The sequence below is a fragment of the Rhinichthys klamathensis genome, unplaced genomic scaffold (assembly GCF_029890125.1).
Source record: "Rhinichthys klamathensis goyatoka isolate OS25496 unplaced genomic scaffold, OSU_Roscu_1.1 h1tg001124l_1, whole genome shotgun sequence".
NCBI lineage: Eukaryota > Metazoa > Chordata > Actinopteri > Cypriniformes > Leuciscidae > Rhinichthys > Rhinichthys klamathensis.
In genome coordinates this window covers 155,563-175,638 of record NW_026607355.1, presented here as the reverse complement: position 1 = coordinate 175,638, position 20,076 = coordinate 155,563, and the positions used below count along the sequence as shown (strand labels likewise).

At 41.4% G+C, this 20,076-nt stretch overlaps 2 protein-coding genes across 2 annotated transcripts; both read right to left on the bottom strand.

The window, feature by feature from the left end:
* Window positions 1-559: 559 nt before the first annotated feature.
* On the bottom strand, window positions 560-9,125 carry atp6ap1a (ATPase H+ transporting accessory protein 1a). Its single transcript, XM_056244838.1, has 10 exons — window positions 8,974-9,125; window positions 8,455-8,581; window positions 7,935-8,009; window positions 7,455-7,645; window positions 6,694-6,734; window positions 6,494-6,579; window positions 5,333-5,592; window positions 3,007-3,057; window positions 2,672-2,909; window positions 560-769 (listed from the first exon to the last, which is right to left on the bottom strand). Exons 1-10 carry the CDS (start codon window positions 9,090-9,092, stop codon window positions 560-562), a joined length of 1,398 nt encoding a protein of 465 aa, XP_056100813.1. The 5' UTR covers window positions 9,093-9,125.
* Window positions 9,126-14,903: 5,778 nt separating this feature from the next.
* Window positions 14,904-19,806, bottom strand: tafazzin (tafazzin, phospholipid-lysophospholipid transacylase). The gene is made up of 11 exons (XM_056244843.1): window positions 19,789-19,806; window positions 19,233-19,362; window positions 19,004-19,132; window positions 18,878-18,923; window positions 18,687-18,772; window positions 17,303-17,383; window positions 17,172-17,213; window positions 17,030-17,092; window positions 15,382-15,434; window positions 15,228-15,305; window positions 14,904-15,119 (listed from the first exon to the last, which is right to left on the bottom strand). The coding sequence occupies exons 2-11, from the start codon at window positions 19,339-19,341 to the stop codon at window positions 15,018-15,020; spliced, it is 789 nt and encodes a 262-aa protein (XP_056100818.1). The 5' UTR covers window positions 19,342-19,362; window positions 19,789-19,806; the 3' UTR covers window positions 14,904-15,017.
* Window positions 19,807-20,076: the final 270 nt, after the last annotated feature.

Sequence of the window (20,076 nt, the reverse complement as noted above, 5' to 3'; positions counted from 1 at the left end):
GTCAGTTCTCACAACAACACGCAGAAACATCTGTGAACACACACACACACGACACAGAACTATGAAGGAAACTACAGGGGGGAAATGCAAAAACAAACACTGGAATCAAACATACACGCATACCACCGATAAATAATACTTCATTTCATATTTACAGCACACTAAAAACCTTAAGCTGTCTGTTAATAGATATTTCTCTCACACAAATAAGTTATGTAAAGTGTACAATTTACATTTAATGGTGCCCCAATCTGTAAATTCAATACTATTTTTCTGGAAAAGTAAATAAAAAAAGAAAATATAAGGTAGATTTCAAAGAATACTTAAGAATGAATCTCACAAAACTTGTCAAGGAAATTGTATTTTGCATAAAAAGAAGCCCATTTTAGTACCATTAAACATTTTACTCTGTAATTGTAACAATAAAGTCACAATGAAAAAATCTCAATGATCCTAAAATTCTTCTTCTTTATTACACACATATAATGTTCTTTTTTTGTTCTGGGCATAACTATAACTGTATACCTAAAGCAAGCCCTAGTGCTAAGGAATCGGTCCTTCACTCGGTCTGAGGCACAGAGATGGCGGGACCCTTGGGGTCGTCGAAGCGGTCCATGGTGCGCAGCTGCATGATCATGTGCAGGCCGTACGTGAGGACCAGCACCATGAGCAGAGACGTGACCAGACCCATCCAGATACCAGGAGTGAAGAAACTAGCACAGTCACTGGCGTACGAGAAGTCATTCCCAGCGATGTTAAAGCCCTGGACCTGAGAGAGAGAGAGAGAGAGAGAGAGAGAGAGAGAGAGAGAGAGAGAGAGAGAGAGAGAGAGAGAGAGAGAGAGAGAGAGAGAGAGAGAGAGAGAGAGAGAGAGAGAGAGAGAGTTATCAAAGAGCGCTTGGGTTGAACTGGTTTCCCTCAGAGATGGCCGCCGCTGGAGAACTGAGATGTAGAGATTCCGCTATCGCGTCTGTTGTAAAAGAAATCGACAGCGCATTAATTTTAAAAGACGAACAGAGAACTGCAATCAAGGCATTTGTCGATCGGAAAGATGTGTTTGCCGTCCTTCCTGCGGGATTCGGCAAAAATTTAATTTATCAGCTGACTCCGATGGTCGCTAGGAAGATGGGACGCAATGAAAGCCCTGTGGTCGTTGTGGTTTCTCCTTTGGTCGCACTCATGGAGGACCAAGTAAAAGAAGCAACACTCATTATTTTACTACTTCTTCCAGCGTGCGTGCAGTTGAGTTCTGTTGACAAGTATGCGTTGCTCTGATTGGTTGTAGGTCTATCCAATTGAGTGCAAGGTTTTTTTTTTTTCCTGGTTCGGTTAAGACACGCCTCATAATCAAAGCCCTATGGAGCAGTATCAGACTCACATCTGACTAGAATATGAGTATGACGAAGTCAGGCTAACATTTTATCATATCACTAAATACATTTATGTTTCCAGAATGTTTCCAGAATGTAAAAACAATACAGAATGTTTCCTGTGATGGGTTTAGGGGTAGGGTTAGTGTAAGGGGACAGAATATACAGTTTGTACAGTATAAAAACCATTACGTCTATGGAGATTCCTCACAAAGATAAGTAAACCAGACGTGTGTGTGTGTGTGTGTGTGTGTGTGTGTGTGTGTGTCCCACTCCCCCCGCTGCCCTGCAAACACATTGCAAGGAGGCAGCGGGTGATGGAGGAATCTGTGTGCGTGCGTTCGTGCGTGTGTGTGTGTGCGTGTGTGTCCCACTCCCCCCGCTGGCCTGCACACACACTGCACTGGAGGCAGCGGGTGATGGAGGAATCAGTGTGTGTGTGTGTGTGTGTGTGTGTGTGTGTGTGTGTGTCCCACTCCCCCCGCTGGCCTGCACACACACTGCACTGAAGGCAACAGGTGTTGATGGAGGAATCTGTGTGTGTGTGTGTGTGTGTGTGTGTGTGTGTGTGTGTGTGTGTGTGTGTGTGTGTGTGTGTGTGTGTGTGTGGTGTAAAAATCGTTCTCAATATTAAAGATTAGGAGAGTTCACACCACAGCTATAACGATAACAGCACAGAGAAACGATATAGTTTTTATTCCAGCTGATGAACGATAAAAACATTGCCAGCCAATCAGAATCCATCCTGCTGTAACGAGCTCGAGCATGTAAAGCACACACGTAGAATAAACAGAGCTGGTGTGGATGCTAATACAGTTATCTTTACAGTTATCCTTCTTGGTGTCAACAGGCCTTTACTCGCAAACTGTTATTCCTGTTTGTCAATAAGATGAGAACCAGACCCGTTATAAACCTAAATATACTCCAATGAATTAAAGCAATTGAAAAGTGTACCATCCAAGTAGTAATAGAAGATTTTTGCTGTCGTAATGATGACAGTACTGCGCACAAAAGTGCTACCTAAATGTCCTCTCCTCCATTGGCACTTAGTTTTAAAATACACTGGTGAATTTGAACAGGGATAACTCAGGGCACTATTGGAGTATCATAGACAGACACTCTTCTAGACATAGACGAAGTGAACGCTAATGTCTCCAGCCTCTGAGGGAACACTAATGTTCAACCGTTTTAGTCGAGTATTAGAAACGTCTTCTCTTGCTCACTGCATCCAGGGCCTAAGGTCTGCTTACAGGGACTTACTATGGAACATGTTCAAACCAGTGCAGTTTTCCAGAACCTACCTGGAAGTCCTCGAAAGAGATGTGCCACTCGTTGGCGTTGTCCTTGTCTGAGTGTGGTGACAGCTGAGGGTAGTAGGAGCTGCTCACAGACTCACAGCGGTACGAGTACTCGGACGGGGCGTAGATGTGGCGGCTGCCATTGAACGAGGCCCTTTTCCCATCATACTCCAGGTGAACCCGGTCCATGGTGAACCAGTGACGGGCAGACACCTTATAGTGGCGCCGGTTCATTACAAAACTGAGGAGAATACAGGACACCGTTCAAGCCCATACACTGTGTGTGTGTGTGTGTGTGTGTGTGTGTGTGTGTGAATAAGAGAAAATGAGACACTTACATTAGCTTGAATGAACGGTAATCCAGGACATCTTCATAATTCAGAACCAACCTATATGTGAAGAGAAAATTCACAGATGAGATACTGTGGTTCATGACCTGGAAACACTTTGACATCAAATAACTAGCAGCGAGGAAAGTGATGTCGTCGCCTCACATCACCCTGCATCAGGACCAAAAAAGTTACACTTGAACAAAATAATAACTAATATATATATATATATATATATATATATATATATATATATATGTGTGCTGTCAAACGATTAAAATATTTAATCGCGATTAATCGCATTAATGTCATAGTTAACTCGCACATTTTTATCTATTCTAAATGTCTCTTGATTTCTTTTTGTCCCGTTATTTTTTCTCATTTTAATGCTCTTATCAACATGGAAAAGTGGATCGGCTTGCTTTGTGCAAATGTTTTTTATTGAAACCAACATTGGCATATACTGTGTTCAATTTCACACTAACATTCTCACTTGGAGCAAATAATCTCACACAATGTAACACTGTCCATCAATAAAAGGGTGAAAGAAATACTGACGAGGTCCTGATATTGACGAGGGGGCGGAGGATTCGCAACAGCTGTGTGTGTGTGTGTGTGTGTGTGTGTGTGCTTGGCCATCATCAAGTGGTATTTCAGACTGGACGTGCTGCGATGATGATAGCTGAGTTCACAACGACAAAACACACAGATCACTTTGCTCTTGTCAATGGAACCATTTGGCAACTTTTTAAAAGTAAACTTTCCATTCAGAATCTTATTGGCATCCATTTCGGCGTCTCGCGCTCGTCATCCACTCAAAACGTAACGTTAACCAACTATTTGGCCGGCTCGCAAGCCCAAACAAGTGTGTGCGTCGTGCCTGTTGTTTTGTTTCCGGTCCAGCTAGATCCGCTTGTGCTTTGGTCAACGAAGCAACAAAACGTCCTCGCGCGGCGCAAGCCATTGAAATGAATGGGTTTCATAGTGCCGCGCCGCGCATGCCGCGTCCTGTTGCAAAAGCATGTGGAAAAAACCTGCAAAGTTTGCTAGGCCAAAAAGACCGCTAATCGCGCGATAAAAAAATTGATTTCAGGGAAAAAATAAAATTCTGTATAAAATGGTCCCTTTAACTCAACTTCCCCCTGCAGGGAATAATCTATCCCTTAAAACTCTTTAAAACTCATCTATTTTAAAAAAAAAAAGTGAAAATTTCTTCATGACTTAAAATATCTTGAATGTAACTCTACACCCTTGCTTCCTCCAGTATACGCAGATCCATGAATATGTAAATCAGTCCCCGCCTCCACTCACTCGCTCAACTTTACTGTAGTAAACACTGCACAATGGCAAGGGGAAATATTAGTTTAATAAAGCAAGAGCACCCCCGATAATGTAATAATATCCTATTGTCAAGACAGATTTAGTGAATGCTCCAGTAGTCAATGAACAGAGTATGGACTGTGCAATATATATTGCTTATGGGACTGTGTAATACATGGCCTGTTTACACACATGGGATTGCGCAATATTCTTTCTACTGCTTATTTCTTGCCGCTATGTTGAGCTGTATGTTGTGTGTTCCCTTTACTCAGTGTTTTGTATTGTGCTTGTGTGTTAATTTTACCACAAGAAGTTGCACTGAAGAATGTCGTTGTACAGCTGTGATGTAATGACAATAAAGGCATTCAATTCAACTCAATGTTTTTTGCAGTGGTGAGCAATCACTGATATGTTTGTGGATCTCTTGAACCCAGTGGCCAATCAGAAGTGTTTAACTCAGTCAGAATCCACTCAGCGGTCTAAAGTCAGAGTTTTAGTACAGAGTTGTGAATCCTCTCATTAACAAAGTGTAGAGAAGATGTAAATAAGAGATTAATTGTGTAGTGTAGACAGTTTCATTGATTATAATGAAACTGTGAGATTGCGAACTGAGATGAGTGACAGCTTTTGAGTGATTGTAAAGGGAGCGCTCTCTGAGTGCTTATTCATTCAGAATTTGAATAAAAGTCGACACATAACGGTAGTTGACATGATTAGCCTTTTGCTGACTACGTTATCAAACATAATCCATGTTCCCGTTCGCCACCTCAGTGTCAGACAGCCTTCTAAAGTCAGCATCCTTACAAATAGTGATAGGAAAACCCCATCAACTTGGTTACAAGTTTGTGATGGGGCGGTTTCATAGACCGTTTTTGGTGTTGACTGATGAATTTGCACATGGTTTGTCTTAAAGCATATTAAAAACACCACATAGACATATAAAAACATTAAAAACTTGATCTTCACCACAGGGGGTCTTTAAACTAACCCCAAGGAGCAGCTGGGCAGTATTTACCGAGAGTGGGACTCGTTGCAGGAGGATCCGGACAGGTCGGGTGTCACGCCTCTCCCGAAGGTCTTGGAGGTGAGGTCATGCCTCTCCCACTTCCCTGAGCGGTACTGGCTGACCACCACTGTCTCGGCCCACAGGAGGATGCAGACGGAGCCCTTCTCCTTAAACTCCAGCGGCGGGTTGGGGGCGGGGGGATCCTCACGACGGGACTGCAGGAGGGAGCGGGACCAGACCGAGTGCACAGCTGGAGACTCCTCGATCACCTGAGACACACACAAGACACCTCCAGCTCACTGTGCTCACACCAGCACACAACCTCCTGGTGCAAACGTGAAGAAATGGTGCATGTTTCAACAGATGTGGCCACTGCACACACTGTGGTCCTCTAGAGAAACACACTCTGCTTGTCGGATGTGTCACCTGTGCTCATGCAGCTGCACACGATCAGCCAGGCAGTGGAGTACATTTATATCATCCATCTTTATATGGTTTAAAACCAATATATCATTAAATGCTAAAATCCTTTGGTAGTCTTGTGCTGACAAATTAATGTTTTTGGATTCAAAACTGAATTCCATCAAAGGGCTATTTTATGTAGGTCAGTGGTTTATCTGTGTCTATGTTCTTTATGCTAGTAAGCGCTAAATCCCCACTTTTACAAATGTACATTGTGGAGAACGGCAGTAATGTAGTGCAATTTGCCAAGGCATCATACTCTCTGCATGCAACCTATCACATGCATGCTGCTCGTGTGGATGCAGGCAGTTTTGACCACAAAAGATGAGATCATTTGATTGGATGTCAAGTATTTGACCTTTTACGGCACTAGCATTTTCCTGTTTTTACTCTTGAAGAGGCATTCTGCCCGTCAGAAAAACATGCTGTTTTAATGTTATTTTAAGGTGGGGTAGAATCAAATGAACAGCAAAAGTCCTCATGTTGTCTGCGTTCCCCTCTGTCACCTCTCGGTTATTTAACATATATAAATATTTTTCAGTTGAATTTCCATTAAAATTAACAATATTGCATTGTATACTGTTGCCGTTATTTAAAACGACTCGTATTCTAATGCAAGGTTTTGGTGGTACTGCCCAGCCCTAGCTGAATGTGTGTGTGTGTGTGTGTGTGTGTGTGTGTGTGTACACAGGGCTGTTGAGCTCTTACCCTCGAGGGTCCCAGCGCAGTGAACACTGCAGTGTACGGCACAGACTGAGCCTTCATGATGCTCAGCACCTGACCCATCACCTCATCTACAACAGACAACACAATCACATTCATTTCATCTGGGCTTTTCTACAATAATCATAATAACTGTTGGAGCACAAGACTTTTGGGTTTTAGTGGTGTTTGAATACTACACGTACCGTTTCCACTGAGCACTTCTTTAGTAGACATCATATCAGCCCTGCAAGAAAAAGACAACTTACACCCTTTGTGTAACATCAAGCAAAGCTCGCATATCCTGTGCAATGAAGCCCGCGAATGTCCTTGTAATTCACTTCAACCTTTTCAAACTTTGTGAAAGATTATTTCTGGAAAGTTCGAGTGGTTTGTGTGTGTGTGTGTGTGTGTGTGTGTGTGTGTGTGTGTGTGTGTGTGTGTGTGTGTGTGTGTGTGTGTGTGTGTGTGTGTGTGTGTGTGTGTGTGTGTGTGTGTGTGTGTGTGTGTGTGTGTGTGTGGAATTGGAAGCAAGCAGAATACGGGTGTTTCTAAAGCATACGCAGTGTCTTCGTGCATCTGCAGTTAAGAAAAAGCTCAGAATCGATCCAGAATCGTTGGAGAGAGAATCGCGATGCATCGTTTTTTTTCTTCCACCACTAGGGGTACTACATGAGAAATCTGTTAATACTGTATCATCATATTTTTTATATTTCTTCAGCTATTTCAGCATTCCCACAGCATGAACCACTGTAGTGACCCTGCACTTAACTAAATATGTAAAATTACTATTTTTTGGAGATGATAACTGGAAGGAACTCGTACTTGCATGAGTGAGGTCATGTGATAGTGTGACAGTACTGTTTGAAATGTTTCCCACTGCATAATGATTTGTTTCGAATAATGTTTAAAAAAGCGAATCAGAGTTAGCTAGTACTGTATTGTGAGCCGGAAGAGATTGCCGTACCCACTGCTGTAAGGGAGCCGGAACACCAGCAGGGCCGCCACTGATGCGTTGAGTCGGAGCTGAGCAAGCGTGTCCGGGTTCATGTAGAGCGGAGCCGCATCGATCTGGTTCTGGAGCAGTGTAGACACCAGAGCCGTGGCGGACGACGACACACACGGCAGCCATAGGGAGGAGGAAGACAGCAGAGACGCCTGCGGACACCAACAAACACCCGAGATGCTTATTCATGTTTGGGCTAACAAGCACTTTTCAAGGTGATTTATCTGAAATAATACACTGATGTATTATAAAGAGTATATCTTGGCTTCACAAAACATTAGTAATTAGTTTCCTAATACATTTTTGAAGAATTATATTGGCTGGCACCAATCTCAGTTGATAGCACTTACAAAAACAGCCTCCTGTCAGTTAACTGAAGTCATAATCATAAGCAGTAATAAATATCAAAAGCAGTAACAGATGGAGAACACATCAGCATACCTCCAGATTCTGGAAGACACTATCCTGTTTGTTCCCGAACACTCCTCCGTACATTGTGAAGTCATCAACACTCAACTGAATCAAACACAAGAGGGAATTCAAACCGTAAGATCGACACTGCCTGAACTAGCCTAATGCCAGTGGTGGATTTAGCAACAATGGGTTCATGTGTCATTTGAGTTATACATTTCACAATAGAATTTCCCAATAAATCACTTCAGATTGTTGTCTTTATAAAAACTGAACATTAATTTATTGTCTTCTTCTGACAGTTTCTCATGGTAAAGCGTTTAGAAATGTATATCTATCATGGGTGATATAGTGATCTTTTTTGTAGTTCTGGTTTAGTTTGTTCCTTTATAAACATGTGGAAACACAATGAGTGTTTTATGAATGCAGTAACAGACATCTGTTATAGGACTCCTTATTCAATCAAAAATCTCACAGCTGGATTATTATTATATTTGCAGAAGAAATGTTTGGAAATATAGCCTAATAGGTGTAAATGTGTGTGCTGTACTTTATCCTGCAGGAAGAGCAGTAGATTATGAGGTGAAGTGCTCAGCGCTCGGTTCAGGAATGACTCCAGCTCATCCACAGACACAGTGTGACCTGATGATGGAGCATTCACGGGAGACAAGACAAACCTGCACACGCACAACACATCATACAAAAAGACGAACCCATAAAATTACAGTCATGATTAGAACTTTTACAAACAACGCAAACATCGGCTTCAGGCAGATGATAACAGTGAACTGCTTATAGACATCAATGACGGTCAAAGGTTGTCTTGACAGGTTACTGGGCTTGAGACAGCCATCACCGCTCGACACTAATGTAAACACGATTACGTCTGTTGATAAATATGAGTTAGATTACACAATATGTGGGTTTTGTTCGAGAATTAACACATATTGTTTGCTCAGACGGGTTTTCAGTACTGGACAGCGACCGTGTCATTCAGCTAGCAAACTGCCAAAGCTAACTATTCCAGTCAATTCTCCATGACTAATGTCATATCATATCAGTCCTTTACCCGTCACTCGCCCATGCGACCAGGGGCACTTGCTCGTCGCTCTTCGCTGCTGCGAACACACAGATAAAAAGATATAAAATCATCCTAGCGTTCCCGGAGACCGTCCTCATAGCGGCCATCTTGAGTGCGATGAGCTATTACGTCACAGCGGCCATCTTCAGCGGGATGAGCCGTGACGTTCCCTTCCGCTGATTGGTTAACCAAAGATCAAACCGTGTCGTCATCCATTCTTCTTTTTTTCTTCTTTCTTTTTTATTAATGCCAAAATACTTACACGAAACTGTGAAAAGTATACGAAATCGACCAAGAACAGTAGAAAATAAGACATATATAATAAAAAAGAATACAAATAAAATAAATAAAATGCCAGAGTGAAAAAAAGTTATACAAGGATAAACATTGAAAGTAATTTTTGACTTTTCAACGATTTTTTTTGTTTTTTTATGCCTATCAAAGACAAAACATAGGAATTGTATTCTACCAGAAAGATTGAGAGTATCAGGTTCTTACACAAAAAATTGCATTTGTGTAGGCTATAAAAAATGGCAAGTATATATTGATGAACAATGTAGCCTACTGAATAAAAAGATGAACAATGTACTGAATACGAGAATTTGAGTTGTGATAAAGAAAAATAATATTAAAAGTGTTTATACATAGGCTATTCTGACATTTGGGGTTTTTTTCTGAGAGATAGTTATAACTCGTTCCAAAAAGCTTTAACACAAACACATTCACAAGAAAAATATCACAGAAAGTGTTATATATATATATATATATATATATATATATATATATATATATACACACTTTCTGTGATATAGAAATATATATATAACACTATTAAAATATATAAATATATATATACCACTTTCTGTGATATAGAAATATATATATATATAAATATATATTTTGAGTATAATATTACAAGGGTAACATCTATGTAATATTTTAAATGTGACTTCTTTTATCTTTGTTAATAAATATTTGTGTGGAAGAGACCAGACCAAATTCCAGTTCACATTACATAGCGCCATCGCCATCCATTTAAAAGAAGATGCTGGAATAGATTTTCTATTGATATGATAGCGAACAAAGTGGTTATTGAATTAGTCAACAGTAATCAAAATTCCTTCAATTGAAATAGAAGTGTTACACATAGAAATAGGACTACAGAGAGTTTTTATACCACTAGGAATGGTGTCAAATACAATATTATACTCTTTTAATGAAGCCCCAAAATCCATTTTATAAATAATAATAAACAGAGCAATTCCAATAGGGTACCCACAGGCTCACACCATCGGTGCTCGGGCCCTAATAAAAGATATTATTTAATTTAGAGTCTGTTTTTTTTTAATGAAACTTTTTAACCATTTACTTTTAACACATGGTTAAATAGGGTAAAGTCTGCAACTCCAAGACCCCCATCACTAATCTTATTTCTTAGAACATCCTTTTTGTAGTGTGTTCTAAGCAACACACTAACACTAAGAATATTGTAAACAGTCTATAATGATCTGCGCAGGAAATCGGTTGAAGAACAGGAAATAAACAACATATTACATACAGACAATAACCGACTGAGGACTGAACTGAACAGGGAATATACTGTATATGCAGAAGATAACAATTAACTATAAAACACAGCTGATAATTATAAGTAACCATAGAAACAAACAAGGACATAATGTGTAACCAAGGATACCGAAACTAAACAGAGCAGAGAAACAGGAACTAATGCCGGGGACACACTTAACGACTAGCTGAAACACCCTGAGACTGAACTGAACACACTGTTTCCAACGACTGGAGCAGATTTTGAACACCGACTGAATGCAACCGTCTCTGACTCGGCGGGTTTGATCAGTCGTAAGTAGCAAATTCCATTCATAATCGGCCTTACAGACGTCAAGTGTGTCCCCGGCTTAAGGGAAACCCAGCAGAATATCAAAATAAGGCCCTGTGCCAAATTACACACTTCATATGCACTTTCGGTCTTGTGGACTTACAATGGCTGCCGTGTGCACGCTTCCATTAAGTCCATGAGACTGAAGGGATTCCCATTTGTCATTTTAGGTTTCAGGGTGCCCGTTTGAGGTCGATATGTGCCCTCGATGCGCACTTTTGCCGAGCCGCACTGAAGGAAGCTCTACAGCAGACTTCTTCCCGACAGTCAAAGCGGCGTTACGTCACGAGAGTGCGGACTCATAGGAAGACCGTGAGTGTTTACGGTGCCATTTGGGACAGGGCCTAGGAGTCCAAGAGCGTGACAGTAGTCCCCCCTCCTCACGCCGTAACTGAGCATCCTACAGTGGAGAGAGGGAGGGAGGAGGGCGCAGGGCTGGTGATGGACAGGGATGAGGAGTCGTCGTGGAGGGAGACACCACGGGGGAGCCGGCAGCGGGAGGAGCAGGGTAGAGCTTCGGCAGAACGCTCGGAGGAACCCGGGGACCGACTGATGGAGGCGTAGCCGAAGCGTATGGAGAAACCGGCAGAGCGCCCGATGGACCAGGGTGACATCCACGTCCCGAAGCCCAAGGTGGAGCTGCTGGCTCGCGGGACCGGGGCGAGGGCGAAGGGAGTGAGGACGACAGGGAAGGAGAAGCCAAAGGTGCAGCCAGAGACCCAGAAGTCCGAGGCAGAGCGCCGACTGACAGAGGCCGAGCCGGAGGGACGAGGAGGAGTCCCAGAGCTGATGGTCCACAGCGGAGGAGAGGGAACGCAGAGCCGGGGCGGAGGCGACGGGCTGACAGGTCGAGCTGGAGGCCTGCGGTGAAGCCGGGACTCAACCTCATGCCGAGCCCGAGACGGAGCCGAAGAGCCGTGAGGAGTTAGTGGTGGGCAGAGTTGGACGACACCAGTGGAGCCAAGGACTCCAGGGGACTGGAGTAACAGCAAAGGAGATGGGACCAGGACGTTGGGCGGGAACATGGGAGCAGGCAGATCTCCATACAGGACCGGAGAATCAAGATAGCCGGACGGGACCGGCGGAGAAGGCGTTGATTCGAGGGTGGGTACTCTGGAGGGAACTGGATCCACGGACCACAGGTCTATAAGGCAGCGGTCCGCTCCGAGCTCTGGGATAGACTGGACAGCCATTCGACTCCGGGACGTCCCAGGTGTCAGGCTCTAGTGCTAGGTCTCGGGCTCCTTCTCTGCCTCGCTGACCTGCGCATAGACACGACCACAGCGCATCCCTGAAGTGTCAGCAGGGATTGTGTCATCTAGACTCTCCCCTGACTTGGTGGTGATAGGGGAACTGCTGCGCACCCCGGGAGCTCCGTTCCTCCGGTCAGAGGAAACGCAGGGCTAGTATGTCCATTTCTTTTCTCTTTTTAGGTCCGTTATTCTGTAATGTGTCATAAGCAACACGCTCAAACCAGGAGTATTTTAAACAGTCTTGATGAACGCAGGAAATTGTTAGAAAAATACATTAGGAAAATGAAAATAAACAACACATTACATACTGAACAGGGAGTATATAAGCAAGAGATAACAATGAACTAAATAAGACACAGCTGATAAATATGAGTAACCATAGAAACAATCAGGGGCATAATCAGAACCCAAGGAAACAGGAACCAAACCGAGATAAGAGAGATGAGAAACTTCGATAATAACACTCGACCAGGAAGAGACAAATCTCTCGCCAGCCAAGAATTGAACTTCTTTTTAATCACATCTTTATTAGGATTTAAATTAATTTCTGTAAGAACCGAATTTAAACTGAAAGACACTTACGCCCAAATAATTAATTACATCTTTGAGCTGAATTCCACAGATTGCTGTTTTATCTATATATTTTAAAGACAATATTTTATTTCCCATGTTGAAATAATGAGAGTGCACTGAGATTGGTCCGCTGGTTAGCAGTTATTCAATCACATGATTTGTTGAGGCAGTCACGTGAGGGTTTTTGCAAGTGAATACATTTACATTGTAGTGAAGCACAGACCAGCATCAGTTTCAGTGTAAATATGCAGCAATAAAACTTTTGTTTTAGACAATATTCTGAGTTAAATTCCATTAATATAGAGTATTAAGTGTAGTGCTGCAGTGTAAAAATGGCTTTGGTTGATGCAGATTTAATTGGTAACAGCCTATAGTGTCATTTTATTCTAATTTGAGTAAATTTAAGAATTTAACATTAAAGATGACATACATATTTAATAAGGTTAGATAAAATTCATTCAAAGTGTTATTTCAGGATTTTGAACTCTTGTAAGTGAAAGAGCACTTGCTATACTGTATGTTATGTCTATTTATTAATCATTACCCCTCAACAACAGCACCACTTTGATGTACAAATAGCATGTATTAGGTCATATTTTTCCAGTGTAATGACTTACATTTGTATAAACTTATCTATAGAATAACCAAAAAATGTACCTTATCATGTCATATAATTTCAGCATCATCCCTTGTCCCAAACTCAGCGTATTGTCTAAAAACAATAAACTTTTTTTTTTTTTAATTATTTATTCCCCCTTCTCCTTTTTATATATCTGTTTCTTTTTGCTGTTATTTGTTACTGCCTGTATGTTGTTTTGAGATTTATTTTTAATTTTCTTTGATATTTATGGATTTTTTCAGTTCTCATTTTGAGTTCAATGACTTGCACACTTATACTTACATATTTCCAGTGTGAATGTGCGAGACTTCATGAAACCTTCACTGATGAAAGCGGAAGCCAGACACATGTAATTTTCAAAGGGACACAGCGCTCTTGCGTCACGAGGAAAAACGCAGTATGGCAAAAAAATAATATCCATACCTCTGATAACAGATCACTTAAACTGTAATGTGGACTCTGCATTTTCTGTAAAGCTGCTTTGAAATGATGTGTATTATGAAAAGCGCTATACAAATAAATATGAATTGAATGACACTGTCCTGCACAGTCACCTGAATAAATGAAGTTCACATTTCACACCAATCGGTGTGAATATTTATAATAAATATTACTTTGAAATACTACGCTACTAGTGTCTGGAAGTTCGCTTCATTGAAGCGGATTGAATCAATTGTTGTCATATTTTCTGCCTCATAGATCAGACTATTTTATCAAATGAATGAATCCTGCCTGTGCCACTGGCAGATAAGCAGTGAAAGGAGAGTCTTTCATGGAGATATTTAGTCCAGTCACGTTTTCATCTCCTTTCATTGTTTAAGACTGAGAAGTCGTCGTAGGAAAACACCTTAAACACATGATAATAAACATGACAGTGTAGCCAGTTTTATCTTTTTATTTTACTTTTGAACAATATCAAATCTCTATTTATCCCTAAAATGTATTTAACAAAATATGATCAACTCTCACATGCTTCTGATCAACTCTCATTCCATCATATGATTTAGGCAAATAAGATGCATATGTGTGCATTGGGAAATAACTCAGTACACTTCTGTGTTCAGTCAGAATTATGTTTACAGAGTCAAATACTGCACCAAATATAAGAACTCGTAACGGCTACTACTGTCATCTTGATTCTCAATCTGTCATTAAAAAGGTTTACTAAATCCTTCAGCATTCCCACAGTAATCAAGAATTGAACATTGTTAATATGTCTGTCATGACAATTACTGATCCAGCTATGACAAATGAGCATACAAACCAATTTAACATGTTCAGATATTTAAGAAAATTTAAACAAATGACATGCGTTACTATTAAAAGAGCTACTTTCCTCATCCTAAGTTTTTCTGAAAGTATTCTGTAGAATTAAGTAGAAATCAAAGACTGTGGGAGAATGCAACACGTCGTGCTCCGCAGTCTAAAGGCATATCACACACTGTGTGTGTCCTGAGGTCTTGAACATGGCTTAAAGTCACCGCTCATTTACAGCAACAGAAGACTTTCCTTCAGCTCATATCTGACTGTCCACGCTTTTACCTCTCTGCCACTTCATCATGGATATAATACTCCTGACACACATCACGTGAACCTCTGGGCGTGTATCTCCTGCTCTGTGTGTATGCTCTAGAGTGGTAAGGCCAGGGTTAGCTGAAGGGCGATGTGTCCGGAGACGAGTTCCTCACCGTTATGTGCAGTTCTGTATCCTGTGATGAAGAGCTTCCGCCTGGGCTTTCAAACCGAGGAATTCCCCCTGAATAAAGTCTGTCACCGTTTTCCGCATTTCCATCTGTAAGGAAACCAATGCTGTTCTCAACTGCAAGACTATCAGTTTGAAACACTCAGCACATCACTCACATCTCAGTGTCACATGACCTCTGACTGTCACATGACCTACCGGACTGGTGTTTTCCGCTCTCAGCGCGTTCACCAGATGTCTGACTGTGAAGGGTTTTCCAACGAGAACAGTTATTCGCTGCACACAACGAAGGTAGAGTCAAAACTGTGTGACAATGGAAGATAAGTGATATGACATGTGAATGTGTATTAACCTGTCCCACTCGAGGAATGTATGGAGCTTGATTTGGCAGGACATCATTCAGACCTGAACAAAAAGGTCCACAAGTAAGGAACAGCTCATCATTCATGAAGTTATGGATCATCTTACGCCACTCAAGGCCAGATTCACTGACCGCTCGCTCCAGCGCAAACCCTCTTTTGGCGTTACACTACTGTCAGGATTTACTGAAGACACGCAGTGTAAAATGAGTGTTGAAAAGGGTGGACAGGGTTATTCTTGCGGCTGACCTGATTGCATATGCATTTGTAGGAGTTTCCCTTTCAGACTCAGTATTTAAATGATCACGCAAGGTGATTTACTGGTGTTTGCGCTAGTCCAGGGATTAAAGTAAAAAAAATTCTTCTGACTGAAATTTTTTTTCAGGCCTAGTCATATTCCTTTAACTAGTCGAGACCAATAGCGTTTTAAGGGGAGATGTTTCAAACCGCTTTAATATTGCCAGTTTGCGTATTCTAAAAGCTATTTTAATCTATGAAAAAAATGTACTTAGCTTGACAAATAATCAACCATCTACATAACTTTTCAGTGCATGTTTTTATTTATCTTATAAGACCAAACAATGTTTTGTGAAACTCTTAATTAACAGAAAGCCCCCATTCGGACTCCCCCATTTCGCTAAGCCAAGCCCATCTCCATTTATTTTTACACTTATCGATCTCCGATACATCGGAGACTTCCTGCATTATAAGTGTGTCCATGGTAACTGGAATATAGTTCTACCTCAGCGCTCAGCTGTAGCCTGACATGCACTTCCCCAAAACTAAGATTAATTGAGTGAACACGGAGCAGTATTTCCGTGAGCGGGAATGTAAAACCCGGAGTGGACCATGAGCGGAGTGATTACAGAACGAGGCTTTACTCCAGGCTTTATCACATCCCCTCAGCAGGGTGAACACACCTCGTCTTTCCTTAATTTAAGACCTATTCAAACTATAATTAAGACATTTATTACACCATTTGAGAAATGAAAGCCTATTTACGGCTTTAAAATTATGAAAAGTGAATTTAAGACATTAAGGACAGACCGGAACCCTGCAATTAACGGAAATCCGTCGTAGCGACGGAGAACTTTAATCCCCGCTAGTCGGTGTACTGGTGTTTGCACCATTATTTAACGCCCCAAAAAAGCATGTCTTAACCCATTTTGCAACATGGCTGCAACGTGCTGTGTCTTCTTTAGCTGGGATTCACAGTCCGCATGTTCCCCTGCGTTACCCCCACGGGTAACGCAGGGGAACATGCGGACTGTGAATTTAAGAACATTAAAGAACACAGAACTTTAAGAACATTAAAGAACACATTAAAGAACACAGACGCAGTCAAATCATTTACATAACGACCAACGCAAACCACCAAGAGCAGCGCAAGCTAGCGCCGGGACCACGGGTAACATGTTCCCCTGCGTTACCCGTGGTCCCGGCGCTAGCTTGCGCTGCTCTTGGTGGTTTGCGTTGGTCGTTATGTAAATGATTTGACGGCGTCTGTGTTCTTTAATGTGCGTGTCGTCAGTAGATCACGTGCAGAGCCACTCCCATCGGCGCTTTTGGGGAATTGCTCTCTCACGCTAATTTGCCCGGTTCAGTAAATCTGGCCCTTGAACTTGTACGTGCATAACTTACCTATATGCCACATAGGTAAAATGATTGGGTGAAGAGAGCACTCTGCAATCAAACGTCCAATTCCTGTACAGAAACAAGGATTTACTTAATTAAACATAAGGGTGAAACAAGAGGTATCTAGATATTGGAGCATAAATCTTACCCCATTTTATCCTCATGAAGTCTCCAGTCATGTTCACTTTACCTGGGAGGAGAAAACGTACCATATTTCCTAAGACATTAGGAAAGTCGTACACTAAACACATATTAAGGTTAAAATATGAGTGTCTGTACCCTCTGGGAATATATGTACCCATTCCCCTTGATTCAGCTTTTCCAACAGGAAATCCATTCCCTTCTGATAGACTCCATCTCCTGAAAAACAGGACAGTTGGGCTTTACAATTATCAAAATACATACCTTAAAACCGTTATCAACTCGAGGGTCTTCTGTATAAATTGGATTTAAAAAGCCCTGAGAACTGTACTATTAGCAAGTCTTTGTGATTGATCATATTTGACTGTCATTAGGTGGAGATAAATGACTCTTCTTCTAATCGTATTGCACTGATGAGATTAAGCTTACTCTTTACTTTCTCTCCAAACCGACTACTTCTAAACACAGGTGCCTGCCTCCAATACAAGGCATACTGCTTTTAACACAGTCAAATGTTTCAGACTAGCTTATGTGGAAAGGCAGATAATGGCTTCAAAACAGAATAACAGTATAGAAACATTCATCTGACTCTTCTTGTGATAGCAGCAGGTAAGCCAGAGGACAGCACAATATTATAGCGTTATACAAGTCTAAAGTCACCCTGCTATAATAATGAGTGTGTGAAGTGAATGAGTGCAAACCTCACGAATGAAATGAGCACAATGATCTCAGAAATCAACTCAAATACATCACACACATGTTCTACTAATTGATATGTATATTTAATGTATGATATGATACACGAATGACAGTAAATTAAATGAGTCTGAAATCAAATATCTGCGTTGTTGCCGTGCGTCTCTCAGAAACAAGAGCTTGACGAGAGTAATATCAACTAAGATCCCGAATCATACACACGTTCTACTTGACATGTCTTGTACGACATGGTGTGTTAATAAATGCATTTAGTAATGTTTACAAATGAGACCTTATTGTAAAGTGTTACCAAAGTTGTTTTTAGATTTGTCGACATTTTCAGCCATTGAAATTTTTGTTTGAGGTTATGGATGATTATCCTAACATAACTCACAGAGTTTGTCTAGAAAATTAAAAAAACATATATATGTATATCTTCTTTTATTTAACATTTAGTATTATTGATTTAATTTGAAGACATAAAAAAAAGAAAATTTGCAATTATAATAAAAAAATATTTTTATTAGTTATAAAAGGCATATTTGTTAAATGAAAACTCGGTCATTTCCTGACCTTGTGACCTTGGGGTCAAATCCCCGGCCACTTCTGGATATATTGAGATCAGGTTTGGGCTCCGCTGCACACCCCTATTTCAGACAGCCCACAGGATCAGTGTTTTCAGTGTAGCATGCAAATAAGATTACTTGCAAATAAAAATGCATTATTGACTGAATTTTGATTCAGTATAATTTTTTTTTAGTCTAAAACCTGTGTGAAATAAAAGCAGACTGCAGAAATGATCAGATGTGTCATTAGATGAGTTTACCTCGAACAACAGGCACACATTTCCCTCTGCTGAAGAAGCGGGAGTGGAACTCTCTCGTGAAACAGATATCAGAGGCAGCAGGTGCCCTGGACACACACACACACACACACACACACACACACCAGATGACATGATATGAACTGACAACACCTGTACACGAGTCTCCAGATCCGGCCTTCCTTCACACACACCATCTCATCCTGTTGCAGTTCCACAGCTGCCGGAGCTTCAGGACTCCTGAAAAACAGCACATGCGCGTCAGTGTCTGCAGCGAGTGTGAGCGTGCTCCACAACACCAGCATCCGAGGCTCGCCTACCCCAGAGGTGCGGGTCGTCCATACAGGACTGGTGATTGCACAGGGTGATGAGTGGCGTGTCCCGAGGACGCTCGTCCACCAGGTCCAGCAACACACCCGGGTTGTGCACCATCAGAGAGTTGAAATACTCTAGTGTCAGGCAAATTCAGAGAAGTCATTCAGTTACATCTGCCTTAAGTTCATAGCACACATTATTCAAAATACAAGTGTGGAGAAACATTGGCCTCACTGGTCCAGAGGTAACTGTAGGAGCCCACCATCCCCGTGATGACCCTGCTGGAGAGCCTCCAGCCCAGGCGAGGGCATTGTGGGAAGGGCCAGGCCACCTCCAAGGGCATCTCACAGCACACACACACACACTGACACAACACACACACACAGCAGGCTTTAACAGCTGAAAGGGTCTGTCAGGAATGTACATCTCTGTGCAGTTCAGTTGCTGAATATATATTTGCTTCTGTTTAAGCATTTGTCCAACTAAAAATACAGAAGCAGCCGTTAATGCAAATTACACAATCTTGAGAAATAGTGTGTGTAGTAATAGCAAATACACAAAACACAGCGACAAAATATTACATAAATGAATGTTGGATGCTAAAGACAAAACATGAGAAACTTCCTCATTTTAAACTGAAACGTGTAACTTAATGTAAACAAGATAACAGCACTGTGTATCGTTATGGGTGTAGTTCTTTGTTTTGAGATTTTCTGTAATAACAAAGTTAATTGTAACGTGAGGTTGATTTATTGTAAAATGTAAGGTTAGTTAGTTGTATTCTTCCCACCTTCTTCTTCTGTCCCGTCAGCCGATGGCCAAAAACGCAGCGGAACCGGAAACACTATTCCACCGTGAGGGATCGTGGGAGGTGTAGTTTTGTAGTCGTTATTGGTTTCCTTGGCCTTGAGGGATCTATTCTAACCGTATTAGGTCACAGTCTATGTATTAGGTTAGGAGGACGAAAATAGTGTCGCAGGACTACTGAAGGGCATTTATTTTATTTTTTTATTAACAGAAAAGAAGAGTATGTTACAAATACTACAGTATACAGGAAACTACAACAAATGTACAGAGT